This window comes from Mauremys reevesii, linkage group 10, assembly GCF_016161935.1.
Source record: "Mauremys reevesii isolate NIE-2019 linkage group 10, ASM1616193v1, whole genome shotgun sequence".
Taxonomy (NCBI): domain Eukaryota; kingdom Metazoa; phylum Chordata; order Testudines; family Geoemydidae; genus Mauremys; species Mauremys reevesii.
The window spans coordinates 81,632,323-81,655,131 of NC_052632.1; the positions used below are offsets into that span (position 1 = coordinate 81,632,323).

General features: G+C 47.6%; 1 protein-coding gene across 1 annotated transcript in view; it reads left to right on the plus strand.

Moving 5' to 3' along the window:
* The window catches only part of SLC9A3R2 (SLC9A3 regulator 2), a 98,920-nt gene that overhangs the window by 61,344 nt on the left and 14,767 nt on the right, over positions 1 to 22,809 (plus strand). Inside the window, exon 3 of the mRNA XM_039492747.1 lies at positions 20,785 to 20,964. Within this exon, the coding sequence (XP_039348681.1) occupies positions 20,785 to 20,964 (180 nt within the window). The remainder of the gene's footprint in view (positions 1 to 20,784; positions 20,965 to 22,809) is intronic.

A 22,809-nucleotide genomic window follows, 5' to 3' on the forward strand; every position in this document is an offset into this window, starting at 1 on the left:
TCTCAGCAATGTGGGGAAGGAAAAAGGACTCTCAGGCGTTTAGATCCTGTTTTTGTGTGGACACAAACATTGATGTGAATTTCCACGAAATCAGTCGTGAAAATTGACGCGCTCAGACCCTGGGGATGAGCATATTAGAAATGCAACTAATCAGTTAAAAAAAAATAAAGTACCATGGAGCTTACGCTAAACAATCCTGTCCAGCTTCCCCGTGAAAGCCGAAGCAAGGAGGAGAGCAGGCTGTAAGCTCCGTGGAGCAGGGACCACTGTTACCATTTCCAATGTCAATGTAGGGGATTTCGCCACGGCTCCCATTGACATTAATGGCTCCTATTGCAGCTTTGATAACTGCAACCTGGGTCAGTGCATGTATTTGTACAGCACCTAGCGCTAGGACCGTGGTCCTGATTGGAGTCTCTGGATGCTATGCTAATGTAAATGTGAAATGATGATCAATTGCCTAAGGTTTACACTACATTTTTCCTTGTGGTCTAATCTGAGCTATTGTTAACACGGCAGATGTTACTAAAATAGGATTGTGAGCAGGTCTGTTTCCTTGCTAGAGGCTGGTGATTGGGATCAGTCTGACACCCTGGGAGGTACCGGTGCTTTCTCCTTCTTTGCTGCACGGTTTGAAGTCTGTGTGTGTCTGACTTTTGGTCACTGAGTGGAGGCTTCACGGAGCCATTTTCTGACCAGAAGCACGTGTACAAGGAAAAGAAACGCCACTGGAGCTGACTTAAAAGAAAATATGTTAACAATGTAAATTAGCCAAGAATGCTCTTGACTGCATTTTCTCCAGCTCCGCCTAAGCCAAGGCGGAAAAGCTTGACATGTTGCAGGGCGCTTTGAAGCTCGGAATCCTTCCAAAAACGGCATGAATCCTAATGGGAGTGATTAGCCCCTATTTAGCTGTGCAAAGTAAACAGCAAAACCCACTCAAGTGCGGCAGGAAGAGAAGACCAGGCTGGATTTTGCTCTGGGAAAGAGCACAGGCCACTCCGGCTGATGCTGGAGCTCCCTTGTTTGTCTTCTGGATGATGGGTCAAGGCTGAGCTGATTGAAATTGAAAGAGCCAAGTTAAATATCACACAGGTTGTCTTTTTTAAAAAAAAAAGTTCCTTAGTTTGGCAACTTACCAACCTTCCTTATCTAATTAACCTAAAACATCTTTGAGATTCAAAGTGAGAGAATATTAAAAATCTGATTCCCCTAAGGGCCATTGGTGCTGTTTACTTTATTGATTTATTTTGCATTTTGTTCTGCTGAGAAAATAAAAACCAGAACTGACTGGTGGGCAGGTGTGTGCGCCACTGTCCTGTATTGGATGGAATCAGAACTATGATGCCATAGACCCTCTGCTGTTAATAGTTTGTGGAGATTCTCCCTTCGTGCATGTGGCAGGGGCCTGTTGTTTTGGGGAGCAGGCAGCTCTGGGTTCTGTCCCTGTTACTGCTGTGAATATCCAGGTGGCCACATTGTGCAGAACAGTGACAAGCAGGAAGTCCGAGACTGCCCCAGGTTTGTGGCAGTATTCTAAGCTGCAACGTGAGTGCAGCGCATGGAGAGGAGCAGTTCCCTGTGCTGTAAATGTTCTGTGCGTAGGATGAGGCTTGAGAGCCTGAAGGGCTGTGAAGCTGGCACCTTTCACCAGTGCTGAATGTGCTTTTAAAATGAGATCTTAAAGATTAAAAAAAAAAATCCAATCACTCTCTCCCACCGCTCCTCTGTGTTCTTGTGCGACCAGTAATTTCCCAAGCTCCACGGCGCTGGGCCTTTCTGAGATTAGGACTGCGGCTAAAACAACCAATTTCCTAGCAATGCTGTTGAAAAAGAGAGGGGAACCTCAGGGAGAGGATATAACTGGATTGCAGGAGCCCCAAACTTGATTGGAGAGTCCCTGTCAGTATAAGTGGGTCTCTACGAACTGGCCACTCAGACAGCCATGATCTCTCTGCCAGAGTAACTAATGGTACCTGCGACCGGATGCCGGGAATGAGCTGTCTCTTTCGAGAAGCAGATAAAAAAACTGTCTGTGTTTAAGAGGGCTTCTCTCAGTCGGCGCCATTGTTTAAATAGCCTTGTTCAATCCTTTTGGCTCACCCACCGTACCCTGTAGCCTAGGGCTGGTGCATTCTGAGCCTGACCCAAAAAGCCTGCCGAGGTCAATGGATCAGAACCTCTGCGCTGAAATGCAAAAGTTGCCTTGACAGTGCAATAACCAAACCTCCATGGACTCATTGTGAACTATGTACGTCACCGGGGGGGGGGGTGTCTTTGTATGTTACTGGCCGATTGTCTCAGAACCAGGTTGTCTCTATGAAACATTCTGTAGGCAGCAATGAAAATCCTAGCATGTGGGAGAATATGAGCACTTTAATTAAGTTAAAGCTGTGTTGTTATTATGAATAGCTTTGATTTCCTTCAGCAAAAGATCTCCCCCCCCCAGACTATTAGACAGTGATCTGTTCTGGTCTCACACCTCCAATTACCCTTGCCAAGGGGAGAGTTCATCAGATGGTTTTGAGTAAATCTCTGTGCTTCAGAAGATTAGGAACTCTGGGATCTGAGCTCCTGTTTACACTGTTAAAACCTACTGGGTGGTTAGGGAGAGACCCAGCGTGACAGAGACATGTCCAGACATGTATATTACCCGTGTCTGACCGTCTTCTCAGTTTTCACCAAAGCGGGTTATTCGTGGGCTTGGCCAAAAGCTAAGAACTAAGGTTGTCACTGTTCTCGTGAGATGTTTATAAAAGAAACGACTGTAGAGCTACATAACATGTAGGATGGCATGTTTCAAAACGGTGGAAGTGAAGCATGTCAAACTGATTCAGTCAACATTGAGTTGAGAACAATCAACACCCTTCGACTCAGCCCGCCCTGCCCGTGGGTGCAGTCTGGGCAAGAGGCAGATGTGAGCATTTACAAAGACAAAAGAACCCCAAGAAAAGCCTATGAATGGGGGACACCCAGGTGAAGAGACAATAGTGGTTAGTGTATAAAAGAGGAAAGAGCGCAAGCTGTTATCCATTACAGCGAGAGACTCCCCGTAGGGGTGTCTCATGACAGGTGGAGCCCAGCTTTCTGGACTGGACAAGTACTGTAAGGGCTGGGTGAGCAATGTCTTATTAGGCAGGAAAGTAACTTATTAATAAGTAAAGGGTGTTGATTGGCTTTTGTGTTTCTCTTTTACCTGTAACCTGATGTTTCCAAACTCGGCACTTGCTTGTACTTGAATCTCAAGCTCTGTTAAATAAACTTCCCTTTGGTTGTGTTATAGACGCATCTAAGTGCCTTGTGCTAAGGAGTGTGTTGAATTGAGGTGCACTGAGTCCATAGAGGCAATGGATCGGGGCACCTGTGGGTGTTGAGAGGACGAGGGGCTGGGCACTCCAATGTCATGAAGTGGGGTGTGTACGGTGCTAAGAGCAGGGCTTGCAGAAGCTGAAGTGCTTGGGTTGCTAGTATCCGGTAATAGGGGAGTTTCTCCTGGTGGGCACAGCCACATGCACGGCACCCTCCTGCTGCGAGCAGGTTGTGGTGATTCCTCCCAGGCACCCGAAAAGAGTCAGGCCCAGGTATGACCTAGCAGTCTCCTGACATGCTTTAAATGCCATTCGACTATGTTTGAATCACATTCCTGATTCGTGCCACAGCCCTGGATGGTTCAGAAACACGATTCAAACCTAGTTCCGTCCCAGCCGTACTGCGAGAGCAAGCTGCGTTCCAAGGGGTGTGCCCCCGACCTGGAGATGTCATAGTGCAAATGGTACTTACGTGAGTCAGTTCCTCTCTAGACCAGACGACCTGCACATCCCTGTTCGGTTTTCCTCCTTTGGAGAGTCCTGGAGGAACTCGGTTTCCTCGTTCAGACCCCAGCGTTTCACCAACTGTCGCGACTCCCATCACAGACCTTCCCCTTTGTCATCTTCCAGCTCTGATCTCATTCTGCGCTCAGCCAGGTGCACAGGGTGATAGACACTGAAATAAATCTTACACAGCTGTTCTTAGTGCATGGCAAATTAAACCATTGTTGGCCTCAACTCTCACCTGAAGAGGTCATTTCAGAAAGGCTGAGTGTAGATGACTGACCACTTACCTGTTTCCCTGCTTGCATACACAATGTCCTGTTTTCTATCGCTGAAAACTTTCCAGCGTGTGAAGTTTCAGTACAAAGCAAGGTGGAGTTGAAATAGAAAACTCTAAAGCATTCGATAAAGGGATGCTGCCTGGTGGGTTAGGCCCAAAATGCAGGGTGTGGTTCTGTGTGTTTCTTTAATCTGCTTGTAGATTGTTGGGAACTCAGACACACAAGCCCTGGAGGGGAACCAGAAAGTGAAACTGGCAACATGCAGAATGTGAAACTGACTAAACAAATCTTGTACTCCAAGCTGTGCAAAATGCACAAATAAAACACAAACTCCATGAAAAGTGTATTTAGATCTGTATATTCTTGCAGTTTAAATAATCTAAGTTGTGGTGTGTAACAAGTGGAAGGAATATTTTTAATATATGCTTTAAACTTGGGAAGTATTCCCTTTTAACTCCCTATTCAAAAAGGTCTGAATTCAGCAAAGCACATAAGCAAGTGCCTAACATTAAGCACACGAGAATCCCATTAACTTCACTTTCCAAAGTGAACTTAAGAACAGCTATGCCCAGTGTTCTGTCTTCCAACAGTGGCCCGTGCCAGGTGCCCCAGAGGGAGTGAACAGAACAGGGAATCGTCAAGTGATCCATCCCTGTCGCCCATTCCCAGCTTCTGGCAAACAAGGGCTAGGGACACCATTCCTTCCATCCTGGCTAATAGCCATTGATGGACCAATCCTCCATGAACTTATCTAGGTTTTTTTTTTAACCCTGTTATAGCCTTGGCCTTCACAACATCCTCCAGCAAGGAGTTCCACAGGTTGCATAGAACAGATGGTCTAATCAGTGCCTGGACACTGTGGCTGGGATATTCAAGTGAACTGAAGGGTACCTCACTCTCTATACGCAGTGCTGGGTGCATGATAGACAGTCTTCAAGAGAACTGAGCTCATTGTGTTGTGCCCTGAATGGAGGCTGGCAACCATAGGCACTGAAGCAACTAGTCTTGTGTAGTGTCAATCTTTCTGTTGAGTTTCCGCAGCAGGGTATTGGGGTGCTGGTGTAACAGTGCTGGGCTGGGCTTAGCCTGGCTGCAGTTCAACACTGGTTCCCAGAATACAGAGGTAGAAAGTGAACTTCCACCTGGGGAAGCAGCAAAGACTAAAATCTCAGCTGAGGTTTATTTGGTGCTTTTGAGAATTGATTCTGTTTCACAGAGCCTGACACTTGACTAGTTAGTTGTACTGAAACCTCTCGTTAATCAAGGCGGGTGATGTTTATGATGCTGATTCTATGGTGGGGGTTTTAGTGGCAAAATGGGAATGAATGAGCGTTTACCTCGGGAGCCCAAGTCGCCGCAGCGAACCCTATAAATCTGGCAAAGGGAACAGCACTAAGGGCCCAGGAATGAGCCAGAATATGCCTGGAGCAGGCCTGACAGGACTTAATGAAATCAGTAGCGATAGTATTGCCAACTACAAGTGTTCTAAAGTCATGTGGAGTGAGGGTCCCACAATCATGAGTCTTCATGAGAGTTGTTATAAAATGGTGAGATGCGCTGGACAAAGCCAGAACAAAATGATGCTCCCTGCCCCAAAGAGCTTACAGTCTAAGCATAAGGCAGGAGACAACAGTCTGATACAGAGAGACTGACAGGGGAGTACGAGGAAACAATGAGACAATACTAATCCGCATGATGGGCAGTGATCTTTGCACACCAGCTGCCTAACCGCTGCCAAATTTTTTGTAGGCTTCATGATAAAAATTAAAATGCAGTGAGAATCCAGATCTCTCATGTGACTTTGAAAATCTCAGAACGGGAGAGAGAGAGAGAGAGAGAGAGAGAGAGAGAGAGAGAGAGAGAGTGTGTGTGTGTGTGTGTGTGTGTGTGTGTGTGTGTGTGTGTGTGGACACAATTAATGCTTATATTAGTGGAATATGAAACACCATTTATTTATATTCCACTTTATAGAACCCAGTGATCAACACTTGCCTTTGGACACTTAGAATTAGAATGTCACTTAAATAATATATACATGTTGGCAGAATTCCAGCAGATGCCGCTTGATCTATTAGACACGTACATAAAGATAAGACTATGTATGTAACTGGCTTTTATGTTTCAAAGAATGCGAAAGAGACAGTGAGTAGGTATTGGGGAGAGCATAGTAGGAAACCAGGACTGAAACATTATTCTTAATCCAGATCACTTTTGCACCATTGTAAGTCTGTTCCATGTGTTCCTACTGGGACCAGATAAAATACCATCCTCCTAGAGAGAGTCATCGAAGGGTCTTCGGCCCAGATTTTTAAAGGTATTTAGGTGTTGCTGCGTTTAGTGTTGCAACACCCCCAGCTCAGTTTCAGAAGTGATTTATGCACTTAGGAGCCTAAATCCCATTTACTGTCAATGGGATTTTGGATCTCAAGTGCCTAAATTCCTTTTGAAACGAAACATAAATGGGTTAGGCGCTGCAACGCTGAGCACAGCAACTTCTGTCAAAATCTGGGCTTTAGCGCTTTCCTAAAGACTAAGCTTCTCTTGTGAGCTAGGAACTAGTATTGTTCTCAGTACACAAATGGGGAAACAGAGGCATAGGTCGTAGGGGAAATAAATACCAGAGCTGACAGTAGAAACTGATGCACTTAAATCTAACGCTGTTCAGCGAAATATGTCAGCATGTGCCTGAGTCCCATTGACACGGGGACGTAAGCATGTGTTGGAAGTTAAGCGCATGTGTCAGTGCTTTACTGAATTGGGATCAAAGTCCTGACACCCGTTGTTCTAACCACTAGCGAATACATAGATTCACAGAGATTTTTTTTTTTAAGCCTGAAAGACCATTATGATCATATGGTCTGACCTCCTGTATAACACAGGGCAGACAATCTCACTTGGTCATTTGTGTATCAAGCCCATATCACGTGGTTGAATTAGAGCAGATTTTTTTACAAAGAGCTATCTGGTCTCAATTTAAAGTGATGGAGAATCCGCCACAACCTTTGACAAGTTGTTTGAATGGTTAACTGCCCTCCCTGTTAACAGGGCTCGTCCTCCCTGCACAAGAATAGTCTCCTCGCCTAGATCCTATTCCTAGGATAATTCTGCAGTCACTTAAAAGACCTGCGACCGCGTCCTTGGCTGAAATCAGTGATCTGGGGAGGAAGAGACTGGGATCAGTAACAAAGCAAATGTAATACAGTGGATCAGGTCTTTGGGAGTTTATTCTGGACTTTGTGGATAGGCAGGCAGTGGGAACACAATCAATATAGCTGATAATGATGTATCTCGTTACTGAGTCTGTGTTTGGATTTTAGGAGCTCCTCTTAAGGTGGGACAATAGGTGGTAAGAGAAATGTGCCGATTTTCATTTTTTCAGCACTTTCCACGGCTATTGAAACTCCAGGTTTTTTTACACTCTGCTTTAAGGAGAAAGGTTTTGAAATTTTTTACTCTTTCTTTTCTAAAAGCCTTTTTTAAAGTCATGAAAAGAAAACCCCAGGCATGTACCTTCTACATGAAAGAGACAAGCTTTTTCCTGAGCACAGGCCCTATGCATCCTTTGGGGTCATTTAGAAGCCTCGGAGCTCTGACATTATTCAATCCGTTGAATCATTTCCTGTTTTCTGCAGTTTTTGAAGAATTCTGTAGGGCAGGCTGGAAACATTTGCAGATACGGGTGAACTTAGTGCTCTGAGGCCATGGGAAAAATCCTGGGTTGCTAAATTTGTGAAGAAAGATGAGCCATGTGTGGGTGTTTCTAGCAGACTATGTGTAATTGTTAATGTTAGAGACATTTATTATGGTTGTTTTCACTGACCAGGTAATTGAATTGTCCCAGAAGTCCAATAGTTACAGCACTGTTTTGTCAATAATGTCTTAGGTACCTGCATTTTATCAGTGGATTTTAGAATTATTATGTTTTCCTGTTTAAATTAACTCAGATTCATACATTGAAACAGCTGACAAAGGCAGAACCTTTTGAATCCCTCCTGGTCAACTACATTTCATAACTTTGCCTAAATTAGTTTATTGTCAGGTTCGTGATCAGAGCCCAATTTTTAGCACCAGAAATAATAGCTGCTGTTCGTAATAGAACAGGGACAGTAAAGGAGCCACTATCTCGTAGCTGGAGATCTCAGCTACTGTAGGGAGCTCAGGGAAACAATTGTCTTTGTTTCACAAGGTCGTAGGGGAAGATCATAGAAGATTTAGCACTTTATGCCCTTGCTCTCAAAGTGCTTAACAAAGGTGGGTGAGTCTCCTCATCTTGGTTTTACTGGGTGGGAAGTCGAAGTGCAGAGAGGCAATGTGACATGCCCAGAAAGCCCATCGCAGAGCTGGGTCTAGAGCCTACGTCTCTTGACTCCTCGTCTGCTGATGTATCCCACAGGATCCAAGCTAGACACTTAGGTTACTCCTAGAGCTAGGACTTGGATTGGTTCAAGCGTCCTAGCACGGCAGAGTAGGCAAAGCTGAATGGGAGAGGGCAGTGGCGTCATAGCAGCCTTGAATGAAGAGTCTTCGCAATAGCCTTGTCTACACTGGGTCTCAACAGCAAAAAATTCTCCACCGAGAGTATGGCTGGTGCCTCTCCTCTGGCGCTAGCAATGGGAGCTCTACTGTAGCCAAGACTCCGTGGATGCTGGGGTTTTTAACATTGTGTCACTTATCCCCATTCAGAATAGGGCCAAGTCTTGGTATTAGAAATGGCAGTGGCCGCGGAAGCCTTGCCTACACTATGGCTCCTACTGGTGCTCACCCCAGGGGTGCTGCAAGGGGGAGGAATTCCCAGTGCAGGCAAAGCCCAAAAAGGCCGGATGCTGCAAGCCTTCCTCATGTGAGCAAGCGCAGCCCGGTGGGAGAGCGAGCTTAATATACCCCTAGGCAGAGTCAGAAGTGCCAATGATTGAGTCACCAGCATGCAAAATGGCAGTACCCCAGGGGGTATTGGGCTCAGTGATCAGAGGGAGAGAGCTGTCAGTTTCCTTAAACAGACTGAAGGTGAAATTGTCAAGAGCCATAGTGACTTAGGAGCCTAAGTCTCACTGGAAGTCATGCAAGCCTAAATCTCTTTGGCGGTTTTGGACCCGAGTTACTTTTGCAAATGGAACTTCGTCTCCTAAGCCATTTAGGTGCTTGTGAAAATGTCACCCCAAGTCTAGACAACAGTGTTTGTGTCTCTGGGAGGTGAATGTCCCTCCTTCACAGTGTGTCGGGAACCCGGTGCCCCCAGGAGCAGTCGGGGGCTGCAGTGCGTGTAGCCGAGTAGTAATTACTGAAGCTTCTGTGATCCTGCTGCAGCCTCCTCGCTTTAACCTCCCAATGTGGTTAAAATAAACCTGTAAATATTTATTTCCAACTTGCAGCTGGTCTCTGCAGCCCACAAAACCAAACAACCCCCATCCGGAGATAGGCTGACCAGCCGGCTGCTCGGGTTTGTAAGCCCGTTGTGGAGCGTGTGAGTTTCGCTGCGCGTTCTCTCTGTGCCGAGTTTGGGATCTTGGCTTTGCCTCCAGCAACATCGTGTCTTTTATTCACGTGTTCTTCCCTGTTCTTTCTAGAGGCCAGGCCTCAGATGATCCTCATGCCTTCGGGCCTTAAATCTATGGGTGAAATCGTCAGCTGCCGTTGAAGTCGCTGGCAAAACCCCATTGACTTCAGTGGGGCCAGGATTTCACCCTAGCAATCTAATATGCCTGTGACTTGCGTGCCAGAAAGAGCTACCTTTCCTATGCAGTGAGAGCGCACCTCCCCTGTGGACAGCGTGCGGCTGCGGGAGAGATGCTGCAGTCTGCATGGTCTGTGACCCTGTCAGTGAGAGAGCGGTAGGTGCAGGGAGACTGGGCTGTTTTGGGTGAGAGATTGTCTCCCAGCTGGGCCGGAGACAGGGGAAGGGAGTGAGACGTGGGAGTAGGGCTGCGTTTGGGTGCAGGAGGTTAGAACCTGCATTGTGGAAAGGACCGTGGTGGGACTCGTGCCTGGAGGTGTCTTGGCAGCCTGGTTCTGAATTCCCCTGGGAGTTCACATAAAATGACAGTGCCCCACTTCCGTCCCACTCGCCTTCATACGCATAGGCAGACGGTGTGCTGGCCCTCTGCCGGGGGACGAATGTCGCCTGTCAGAGCAGGAGCTGTAACATCTCCACCCCCACACTGAGCAGCATGCTCCCTACCCCCTCTCCATGCTTCATGCTGGTCCTGCTCTCCTGGCCAAGAACAGGTGGGACCGGGCGGACCACCCAGGAGGCATTTAGTACCCTCCCTTACAGAACCCATAGGAGCTGAAATGCCACTGTTGGCATTGAGTGGTTTGACTAGGGTGACCAGATAGCAAGTGTGAAAAATCGGTGGGGGGTAATAGGTGCCTATGTAAGAAAAAATCCCCCAAAATCAGGACTTTCCCTAACAGACCGGGACATCTGGTCACCCTAGGTATGACAGGAGCCCAGAATCTGAGCTGGCGGTGCCATTGGCCAGGTGTCCCAGCGAGCAAGGAGAGGGCTTCCTCTCCTGGCCCTGCCCCCTTTGCCCACCCGAGTAGGGTTATCCGCAGCCTGGACTTCAAGTTGCGGAGAGTTTGCGTGCGTGGTTCCTTGGACTCACTTGTCCTTGGACTCACAGCTACTGGCAGTGCTTAATTTGCAATGGAAGAGGTGCCGGGCTCAAGGAATGTTTTACATTCATAAGTGATGCAGCCAGCCCAGAGGTGCCGGGACTATGGACTGCCAAGGCCAGAGCTGCCAGGGCTCAGCCCTCGCACCGGCTCCTGAGCTGTCCTCCTTTAATGTTTGGAAAGCCCCTAGTGAGCACTGCTGCAAATCAGTGAGTAGGAACGACTCTGGGTTAGATCCTCAACTTGTCTCTGTTGGGGCAGGGCCGGCTCCTCAGCTGCTCTGCGTCCGGCCCAGGATCTGGCTGCGTGAGTCTAGGACAAAGATTCTCAGCTTTGAACGAAATGAGCCTTCCAGGGCTAGGAGCTAAGTGAAAAGCCCAGCTGAGACGCAGCAGTGCAGCCGGGTGAGTGCTGGAGCCAGTTGCCGCTGGAGGCAGCTTCGGCTCAGTTAAAAAAAAAAACAAACAAACCGCCCACGAATTGTCCTTTGTTTTTAGCTATTTTGTGTTTTCAGCCGCGTTGTTTCCCAGCATGCCCGGGCAGGGTAGTTAAACCAGCTGCAGCACAAGGAGATATCTCCTGGAACCAAAGCTTGGTGCTGTGGAGGAGAGGGGGAGAGAGCGGACTGTCCCTGGGCCGCATTCCTTGGATTGGGTCCAGCCCCGTCAGAACCCAGTGAGAAGCCAGAGCCGGGGCTGGCAGTTGCCAAAAGACAACAAATGGGCATTGACTGTAGCATTTCGTCGTCCTCTCGTGAGAAACTTGAACGCTTCCACTGCAGAACCTTTCTCATGTTCCCCAGGCCGAAACTCCTGGGATGCTTTAAAGGAGGATCTGGGAGCCCTCTCTGGTGGGCAGAAGGCCTGGTGGGTTTTGTTTTAAGATGTCAGACAGGCCAGGAACTTCATTTCTAGGAGTTTTGCTTAGTTCAAAGCTGAAAAAGGAACTTACTGGTTAGAAAAATGAAGCCATGTCATGTCACTTCCCTCCCCACAACAGCCTCAGGCTCTGTTAAGATACAGCCGTAAAGGATATGGCGTGAAATGATGTTATCCAGTTTGTATTTCTAACTGCCCAGGCAATTGTTAGGAAGTGAGAGAGAGAGAGAGAGAGAGAGAGTGTGTGTGTGTGTGCGCGCGCGCAGGGGCGGCTCTAGCCATTTCGCCGCCCCAAGCACGGCGGCATGCCATGGGGGACGCTCTGCCGGTTGCCGGTCCCATGGCTCCGGTGGACCTCCAGCAGACGTACCTGCGGATGCTCCACCAAAGCCACGGGACCAGCGGACCCTCCGCAGGCACACCTGCGGGAGATCCACCGGAGCCACCTGCCGCCCTCCCGGAGACCGGCAGAGCGCCCCCCATGGCATGCCGCCCCAAGCACACGCTTGGCGTGCTGGGGCCTGGAGCCGTCCCTGTGTGTGTGTGTGTGTGTAACAAATTGTTTTGAATGAACATCACTTTATTGCTTTATAAAAGCCTGTAATCCAGCGTGTTTAGTCTTCAATCCACAATCCTTCCCCATTTACAGGCGGGGATGTAAATATAATGTCTATTAAATTTGTCATGCATAACTTGTGTTCAAGCAAGGTTTGCAAACAAAGCAAAGCTTGAATGCAATACCTGACTAGAGCTGTCCCACTAGTGGACAGTACAAGTGATGTGCTGTCTTTCCAGAGAACAAAAATAGGGCCCTGTAAGGTTATCCTGCCAGATTAGGTCCCATTCACAAGTTCTTCAGGAAGGCTTCCCTGGTGCTCTATAGGAGTAAAATATTTTGTATACACGTGTACTTGCTCAGAGTCATGGTGACCACCAGATTCAGGGGCGCAGGAATACAGCTGAAACAAGATCTCACAGACACTGTCCTTTTGTTATTTCTAATGAAAATGGACTCTAGGATTTCAGGGCTTTTTAAAAAAAAATTTCTCAAATCCAGCTCTACTAATGCGACCCCTCTAATATATATTTAAAAAGCAGAATGGGTTAGAGTCACCTGCCATTTCCCATTGGCTTGCTGTGATGTATCACTGAGGAGCGGAGCGATGTGAATAATGGATTTTTCGGGTCACTGGCAATTCTGAAAAATCAGAAAAAAATTCATTTTGAGTCAAACGGAAAACACAACTTTTAGATTTATTCTTTTTTTTGGGACACCACAAAGTTAAATAAGTGTTGTTGGTTTTTATTTTGTTTGACCCGAAACAAAACATATTGTTTCAATTTCAAGCATTCTTAATGTTTTAAATAAAATTAAAGGACATTTTTTTAATGAAAAGCTGTTTCAAATAAAAAAACCAAATTGAAACATTTCAGGTTTTTTCAGAACTGTTAAAGGATTTTTCCAGCCAAAGTAATTCCTCAAAATCAACATGAATTTGCGAAATGTGCTTGATGTTCAGGTCCAAAAACTAAAAGACAGGCACACACAAACATCTTAAGAAGTGGTGATATGCAGCTGCTCTTTCACAAAAAATGATTGTGCAAAGTTAAGCCCTGATTCAGCAAAGCACTTAAGCATGTGAGTATTAGTATCTGTTTGTATTTTGGTGGGGCCTAGAGATCCCAGATGCTTTGTGATAGGCCCTATATAAACACACACAACGCAGTTCTTGTTCAGAATAGCTCACTGTCCCACTGACTTCAGAGGGCTTTGGATCAGACCCGTATTATTTTCCAGGCAGAAAAAGCCCTTCTTTAAAAGGATAACAGAGAAGAAGTTAGAATCCCATTAGTAAATTCACAGCTTCATTATTCCACTAAGGGATGTGTAGCTTTCTATCGTTATAGAATCTTCTTGAGTAATTGGATTGTTTACATGATGTTTTTCCAGACATCGAACCCTGGGGGTGTCATCAAGAGGTAATTATTGTCTTGACAGGGGTGCCGGGAAATGAGAGAACACTTGAAAATTGATTGGTCTCTTCACTGCCTTTCATATTCTCCATTCAAGATCTGTACGAGTGCCATATTGACTTGAGCCAGCCAAACAGGATTGGGCCAATGTTAGATCCCCTGCGGAAACGAATTGGTTTCCCGAACCCTAATGCGAACAGAAATGTGTGCTCATAAATATGGCTGAAAACACGTTGTCGAATGTTTCCCTGAAGCATTGCAAGCCCTGGAGCATTGAGTCCAGGAGTGCAGAAGAACTAGAAAATGAATTGTGTTACATGATTACTAATATAAATTATAGAATTATTTTAGCTTTACAGATGGAGAAACTGAGGCAAAGGAATGAGGTGAATTGCCCCAGGGCAATTGGGAGGTGGTGCAGAGACTTCATGACTTTCTAGTTCCCCACGCAGTGTTGGCCGCTCCCGGAGATAGCGCTGCCCTTAAAAGGACTTCTATCTTGATAGTGACTCTTTAACATACTCCCTCAATTTGCGGCAATTATCTTTACTTTGTGCAGTTTGAACACAGTGACCTGCCATAAGAATGGAATTCTCCTCTGCTCTGATGTCATTTTTTAGTCTGAAAAACAATCTACCGAGCCTACTAATCTGCGATGGCTCTGCCATGACGTTGCCCTTGGTGCAAGGTGAGGCTAATCTTGTGGGGCTCTGCAGACATCCAGCATGGAGAGCAAGGCGGGCGGCTATCAAGGCCTAGGCTATAGATCATCTGGCAAATGGAGTTATCACTCCCCTGTCATCGCCAGCACGCGGCTGGCGTTCTCGGTTCAGGGAGGGCAGCTGCGGTACTGGTCCCCTGTGCCTCTGCGGGGAGTTTTGGCAGCGTTTTGCTGCCTCTGACTCCACCGCCTGTATCTGGAGATATTTCTGATGTGATTAAGAGGTTAGGGGAAGAGGCGACTGAAGACATTTATGGTGCGTTTAATTTCACATAAGCCTGGCAGGATGAGAGCAGTGAGGGATTCTGGCTTCTGATTGCTTGGGGAGCGGCCCTTATCTCTCAGATAAGGGACAGCAGAGACCATGCAAGCCAGGGAGGAAAATACTGCTCCACCCTGTGTGTTTATACTGGGTGCTAAGGGGCTGCTAGCAAACAAGAGTGACCAGGGGTTGACCTTCCATTTGTGTCCATCCCTAGACATAAGCAACGGCTTCTTTTACACCCCACTGCCTCTCGGAGGCTGTTTTGGCTGTGAGGCAACAAACTGCTTTAGGAAAAGGTGTTATATTATTTCCCCTTTCCTTTAAGCAGTCCCACGAGTAACAACCATCCACCTCCACTACAGCCATCCCTTATCATTGATGTGGTGACTTTTTATTCTTTTGTACAACATCTTAGTGAGCTCCTGTGGCTCATGTTCCATCTCTGTCTGATTATGTATCAGTTCAGAACTGACTGAAAACTTTCCCCAACACGATACTTTTTTGGACCCAAGATGCCTTTTTGTGGAAAAATGTTAATTGTGGTTTAAAAAAAAAATGTATCATCAGCTCTAATGTGAATGTATCTGTCCTCGTGCTTAAATTGTGTAGCAGCTGGGTTTCCCTGTGATCATTTTCCTTACCTGCAAATGGAGATAATTTGTAAGTAAGGTGACTTGTCAGACTGAATCAGCTAATAATAATAACGGGTAGCATTTATAGAGCACTTTTCATCCATAGATCTCAAAGTGCTTTACAAAGGGAGGTCATTGTCATGATACAGATTGGAGAAACTGAGGCACAGAGAGTTAAAGTGGCTTGCCCAAGGTCACCCAGCAGGCCAGTGGCAGAGGCGGGAATAGAACGCAGGTCTCCTGAGTTCTGCTTCAGGACACACTGCTAGTGTTTGTAAAGTGCTTAGATCTACTAAGGGTGGGTTCTGGAAGGTATCAGTATTGTTGCATAGGAAGCAGCCAATATTTAAAAATGTGTATTTTATAATAATGATCCAAACACCATAATTACGCTACTGTAAACTACTGGCTCAGTTCCCTCCTGTACAGAAGGCCAGCACAAGACCTATGCACCCCTAGAGACCCAAGTGAAGCCCCCAACGCAGACGACTGTGTCTGTACCTCTGAATTGCGCCCTACCCTGAGCAGTCTGCAGCTTTCTACCCAGCACCGGCGTTGTTTTGCCGTCAGTTAATCCGTTGCTTGTGCTCTGCTATAGGGCATCAATACCAAGGACTGCAAAGTAATTCATGCAGAGATGAGGCAAAGGTGGGAGGCGTTTGCTTGAGTTTCCAGCTCGCCTTCTGACTGCAGCTAAATATCATCGCTTGAAAGGAGGCTGTCCCCTTGTGTGTGCGGATCACAATCCAATACTGGCACTACAGACAAAGCCGTCTGTTGTTGGGGAACGGGTCGCTCGGGGGATTTGGAATGGCATGCCAGGCTGCTGGGTAACTTCAGACCAAGCTTGGTGACCTGCGTGAAAAAAGTTGGTGGCTTTAGTCCAGCTTCTTACAGACCGATTGTCTGCATTGTAGTTGATACTAGCCTAGGTGCTGGAACTAAGGGTGCGGAGGGGCTCCTGCATCCCCTGGCTTGACATGGTTTCCATCACATGCAGGGTTTACAGTTTGATTCAAGTATCAGAGGGGTAGCCGTGTTAGTCTGGATCTGTAAAAGCAACAAAGAATCCTGTGGCACCTTATAGACTAACAGACGTGCATGAGCTTGAGCTGAATGGGTGAATACCCTTTTCCTTCTTCTGATTCAGTGGCTCTCAGGACACCCACTGTATGAATTGTCCCAGCACCCCTGGGTACTAGTGGATCTCCCCTTCTGGGCAGCCCCGCAGGAGTGCCAAGCATTGAATGAGTCAGAGGGATGGGGATGAATTTGACTGCACCTGCTTGTCCCAATAGGGAAGCTCAGTTGGTTTCTAAATCTAAGAATCAGATCTCAGTAGAATTTTTCATTGCGTTTTTTTCCTCCGAAAAACTGCTTTTTGACCAAAACAAAATTTGGGTTGAAACTTTCTGATTTTTCATAAAGAAACAAAACCCAAAATACTTTACCAAAGCCAGATTTTAAATTTTTTTTAAGGAAAACTAGAAAATTTTTAGCGAAAAAAATCTTGTTTGGTTTGGTTTGTTTTGTTTTGTTTTCAGTGGAAAATCAAAGAAAGTTCACAGGAAACTTCTGCAATTTTTGGAGCAGCTCTAATCTACATACATATAAATCCACCACTGCTCTGTTGCTAATGGATTAAAGAGAACAGTCATTGTTTTGTAGCCCCTGCCAAACCCCAATATTTGCTGCCCCCCTTGCTGGTTTTGAATAATTTCTTTGCTGACCCCCACGAGCCCAGTTATTGCAATAAAGCAATTTCTGTCCGTGCTCACGTGGATGAGGGAAGTGCTAAACATACCACATGCTCCTGAAATCTTAATCTGTTGCCTACAGCAAGCTTTTATATAGTCCATGTTTACTTTCCACGGACTTATAATAGTTCCGTGGGACCCCAGAGGATAAACCGACATATTTGTTTGAGCTGCACTGGCGAGACAGGCTCACCTGTAATTACACCAAAATAAACAGAAGAAACCCAGTCCCTGGGATAGAGGATAGAGCACCAACAGCGAGTGAGCAGCGCTCCGTGGTCAACCCAGACTCAGCGCAGTGAAAGGTCGCTGGTGAAAATGTCATGGGCTCGCTGATGATGGTGGCGAGTCGAAACCATTGCAATGACCGCTACTGCTGTCTGCTGTTGGTTAGAACAGTCCTTTCCCTCCGAGCCTGCCTGGCAAATTGCTTGACTGTGAGTCAGTGGCAGAACTGGGAAGAGAACCCAGGAGTCCTGATGTGCCGTCCTGTGCTTGAGTTCCTCCCCCGAATAACTGGGCTCCACCATCCCCACGCGCGTGTCCCGACGTGGCAGGTGGGCTGGGATATGGCACCCGGCGGTTAGACATTTCTCCAAGCTCTGTGTCCCTCCTGGATCTGCCCAACTGGCCGGAAAGTACGGGTCAGGCTGGGCTTTTTCAAGAGCTTCCTGATCCCAGCCAGTCTAGCGATGCTGCAGGAACAGGCTTTGCAGCAAGCGAGGGGCGTGGAAACTGCAAAAATGAGCAAGAGATGGGAGACCCTTCAGAACCTTCCTCGTGTGGGTTTTTTTGGCAGGGGGATGGGGTTTGCTGTACCACCCCAAATGCTTTGCTTGCCGACTGGCGGGGCGGCAGATAGGGAGCTGCCATGATGAGCGACGTCCCCATCTGTGCCTAGTCAATCCTAAGGCTCCGCTTAGCGGCTGGGGAAAGGGCTGGCTGATCAGTGGCAGTCACGCTGCAGGCGGAGTGGTGGAGCTGTTACCCCTCTGAACATGGCCACTGGGTGAGGGAGCTGGGGGCTGGCCCCCGGCTGCTCACTGCAGCTGCGTGCGGCCCCGCACGAGGTTCATGGGCCGTTTCATGGGAGTCGCACGCCCTGATTTCCATCTCATCAGAGGAGACAAGAGACAAGGGCTCCAGAGCACGCTCAGCCCCGCCAAGGACGAGAGAGGCCAGCTGCACCGATGGCTAACAAGGGCAGTGGCATGTCACCGCTGGCCCTCGACCTAGCCCCACATTCACCCCCTGGCCCTCACAGACCCAGGCTTCTCTCGCTTTTAGCATGGACTTCACAGGCCCAGATTCAGCAGGCGAGCCAACATCCATGGGCCCCTGGCGGGTTCAGATGGGCTGGGGCTGGGCTGGAATTCAGCCCTGCGGGAAGCAAAGGGGACCTGGCTATCAGGAAGTTTAGACTTGAAATTAGACGAAGGTTTCTAACCATCAGAGAAGTGAAGTTCTGGAACAGCCTTCCAAGGGGAGCAGTGGGGGCAAAAGACATATCTGGCTTCAAGACTAAGCTTGATACATTTATGGGGGGGATGGTATGATGGAATAGCCTAATTTTGGCAATTAATTCGTCCTTGACTACTAGCGGTAAATATGCCCAATGGTCTGTGATGGGATGTTAGATGGGGTGGGATCTGAGATACTACGGAGAATTCTTTCCTTGGTGTCTGGCTGGTGAGTCTTGCCCACATGCTCAGGGTTTAGCTGGTTGCCATATTTGGGGTCGGGAAGGAATTTTCCTCCAGGGCAGATTGGCGGAAGCCCTGGGGTTTTTTCGCCTTCCTCTGCAGCATGCGGCATGGGTCACTTGCTGGAGGATTCTCTGCACCTTGAAGTCTTTAAACCATGATTTGAGGACTTCAGTGGCTCAGACACAGGTTTGATACAGGAGTGGGTGGGTGAGATTCTGTGGCCTGCATTGTGTAAGGTCATAATGGTCCCTTCTGACCTTAAAGACTATGATTCTGTGATTCATGGAATGGCTTGCCGTGGCCATGAGAGCTGCAATGACTGTCCTTGGCCTGCAGACACATCCCTAGTCCTTCTTCGCTTGTGGAAGACCATTTTCTTCCGTGTTCTTGTGGAAGACGTGGCTAGAGTCCAGGAAAAGGCTGGACATAGGGGTTCAGGAAGCCCCTTTGGGCAGTGATTCAAGCCACAGTACCCAGACCCTCCCCCCTTTATAAGAGCGTAGGTTGCTTTATTCATAAAATATCACATTAAGAGTGTCTGGACACATTAGTTGTACTGGACGCTAAGCTACTGGGCAATAATAGTCCGTGGCCTTACAGCTGGTGTTATTACACCTCTGCCAAACCCAAGGATCTCTAAGTGTTTACACATGTTAATAAATGAAGCTCCACAACTCCTCTGAGCTAAGGAAGTATAATCTGCCTCATATAGATGGAGAAACTGAGGCATGGCGTGGGTAAGTGTTGGGTCTAAAGCTGCAAAGCCAGGATTGAAGTCCAGGCCCTCTGTGCATTAGCCCCAAGACTCCCTTCCTCTTAGCCCCACTTTCACCGATGCTAGCTGGCACGCCTCCCTGTCCAGGGTTCTGTACATGCTTCTATCAGCAGTCAGGTATCAGAGGGGGAGCCGTGTTAGTCTGAATCTGTAAAAAGCAACAAAGAATCCCGGGGCACCTTAAAGACTAACAGACGTACTGGAGCATAAGCTTTCGTGGGTGAAAACCCACTTCGTCAGACACCTGCGTCAGACCAGACGAAGTGGGTATTCACCCATGACAGCTCATGCTCCAATACTTCTGTTCGTCTTTAAGGTGCCGCAGGACTCTTTGTTGCTTTTTATCAGCAGACAGGTTTCCTCAGTGCCAGACACAAGGGCAGCACGCTCAACGTAATCGCCAACGTCGGGTTTCAGTGCACGCCGACCTCGCTCTTTTGGAAGGTCTTGTTCAGTTCCCTAATCGTGACCCAATAAGAAGAGACTTGCACAAATCCCTGCAAAGCAACACCAGTAAGTTCTCCGTGTCTTTTCTCAGGACCATCCCAGAAATGGATGGACCATATTAGGCCCTGTATCAGGGGCCCCATTAAGGTCCATCGCATGCCCTTTATCCACATGTCCTGACAACTTTGGGCACTTTTTGCAAGAGTGAGTGTGCTGGTTGAATTCCCACATGGCCAATGCTATTCTAGCTCCCTAAGTTCTGCCTGCAGTCGCCATTGGATAAGGGGCAATTATTCCATGGCCAGACCTGAACCATTGCACAGAAGTTGTGTGCAGTCACCTTGGCACATCCTAGTGAGGAGGGAAGTGATCCTATGAGACAGGGTGTGACTGGTTGTTAGGTTCTTCAGGATCCTTCCGAATGAAAGGAGCTCGGTAACGGGAAGATATTACTATAGCCACGTGCAGGGGCTGCTGACGTCAGCAGGCTCAAGGGCACTATCCTCCCTTAAATAAATAAGTAAGGTTAATGCATTGTCTCCTAAATCCTGTGCTCTTCAAACAGGCTCCTGTTTCTCTGTTTCCTTTTCTGCTGAGGCGGGAGTGTCAGACTCATGCGTTTAGAGGTGGGAGCCCAAATTAATGGGTGTATTTTATTTGAGCAGTTTGGGATTCAGGAAATGCATTTTTCTTTCTTGTAGCAGAATGGAGTTGGACAATTGGGTTTTTAAAATAGACTCAATTAGAGGAAATACATATGTTAGCGTGTCCCTGTGTAACTGGGAGAGGAGGGGGGCGGTATCTCAGATAGGCCATTTCCTTGTTGGTTTTGTTTCTAATTGTTGCATCTGCTTTTTTGCCCCCCCCTTTTTTTTTTAAAGCAGTGACTATAACGCTGTGTTTTTTATTCTCTTTCACCAGGATGTCAATGGACCAACACAGGAGCTGCGTCCGCGTCTCTGTCACCTTAAGAAAGGCCCCAGTGGCTACGGGTTCAACCTCCACAGTGAAAAGTCCAGACCTGGGCAGTTCATCCGTTCGGTAGATCCCGATTCACCGGCCTCTAAAGCGGGCCTCCGACCCCAGGACAAGCTTGTCGAGGTAGGGGCTTGACGGCTCCTGGCAGGCAGCCGGATGGTGGGTCGGGGGCTCTGTCGTGGGACGGAAGGAGCATTGCAGGGAGGGATTCCTTGTTCTCTCCCAAAGATGTTGGTCATCACAACCCAAGCAAATGGTGCTGAGGCCCAGATCCTCAAAGGCATTTGGGGGCCGATCTCCCATTGATCTCAATGGAAGTCAGGCGCTTGGACACCTTTGAGGTAGTGTTGGGTTGAGAGCGGTGAGCAGGGCTTGAGTGGACTCATTGGAAAGATTCCTGGGCTCCCACTTTGTAAATGCTGCCTGCTGCACTTTGCCAAAGAGGCAGGCTGGCAGGAAAGGAACTAATCAGCTTCCAATTTTTATGAACTGTAACCGCCATTAACACGCTGCCCTTCCTAGGGCTCCCACACAGGGATCTCAGAGCACAGTGCCTACATCCTCCAAGGCAGATCAGTGGTTCCCCCATTGTACAGGTGGGGACCACAGAGAAGGTCAGTGGCTTGCCCAGCGTGTCACAGGGAGCCTATAGTGGAGCTGGGAACTGACCCTGGATTTCCTGAGACCTCATCCAGTGACTTACCCATAAGGCTGACATTCCACTTCCTCTTCTGTGTTATGAAAACCCAGCAAACCTTCCCATGGCAGAGAAAGTGAAGGAGTCTCTCTGGGACAATGAATTACTCCTTTCAAGGATCTAGCAGCAGCTGGCTGGCTGTTGTAGGTGCCACTGCAGAGAGTGGTTTTGCAATCCTACAATGATGCTTCACTCTTTCAGCCAGTGCAGCTGTCTGGCTGCTCCATATCCTTGGAGGGAATCAGTCTCGTTCCCCTGGATTAAGCTCTGCAGTTGATTAAATGCAGCCAGTCTTAATCACTGGTCTGAATTCTAAAGAACAGTGCTAATTGCCCTGGTTAGCTAAAGCCTTCTTCTGCCCATTGGTGAGGGGTGGAATGCTTGAAGTGGTCTTCAGAGAGCCAGCTGCTGCCACAGAGCTTTCTTCATCCAGCCTCTCTGCTTTTCTCAGCTGTGCCTTTTGGGCTCTAACCCGCTTTGAGATCTCCAAACGTGAGTGCCCCTTTTACACAGATGAGCTGTAAAGTCCAGATCCGAACTTCCCTAGTTTGGGGGAAGTGTGTGTCTGGATCCAGGGATTTGGCTTGAGCCCACCCCTGCTTTGGATACATCCGGGGCCCAGACATCAGCAGGAAACAAGCCCAATCTTTGGTAGCATTTCCCTGCCAGACCCCGGAGTAATGTGGAGCGAAGCTCAGGACATTTTCTGCTTCTTCTGCAATGTCATCTGCTGGGCTGCCCCGTGATGCACCTTTGATCCTTTTAGATAACATCTTACACAGCCTCCTCCATCCCCAGAAGACCCAATGCATTTGGCAGATGATGGACAGAATTCTCTCTGCTTTGCACTAAGGGTCTCTTGCACGTTCCATGCAGTAGCTTCCACTGACCTGAGTGAAGTGGCATCAGCCAAATGCGGCTAGAGAAGCCAGGCCAGAAATCTAGGAGAATTTTTGACCTATGGGTAGCAATCGCTTTACCTGTCACTAAAATGAAGCCATCTCCGGAGTGGTGTATGGCAGCTGTTTAACAGTACCTAACATTGCTACCACACCACAGTTAGGACAGGAAATGAAGCCTAATGTTTCCAGTTGAAACTGTAGTAACAAACTATGCAAATAGACTTTAAAACATGAAATTGTGGATTGTGGCGGGTTAGTACAAAAACCATCCTTTAAAGGAATTTGCTCTTCACTTAATTGTGAACAATAGAAATATTTAAAATGAAAGAACCACCTTCCCTTAGGTGTAATTGCTTTAATTTAATTCAT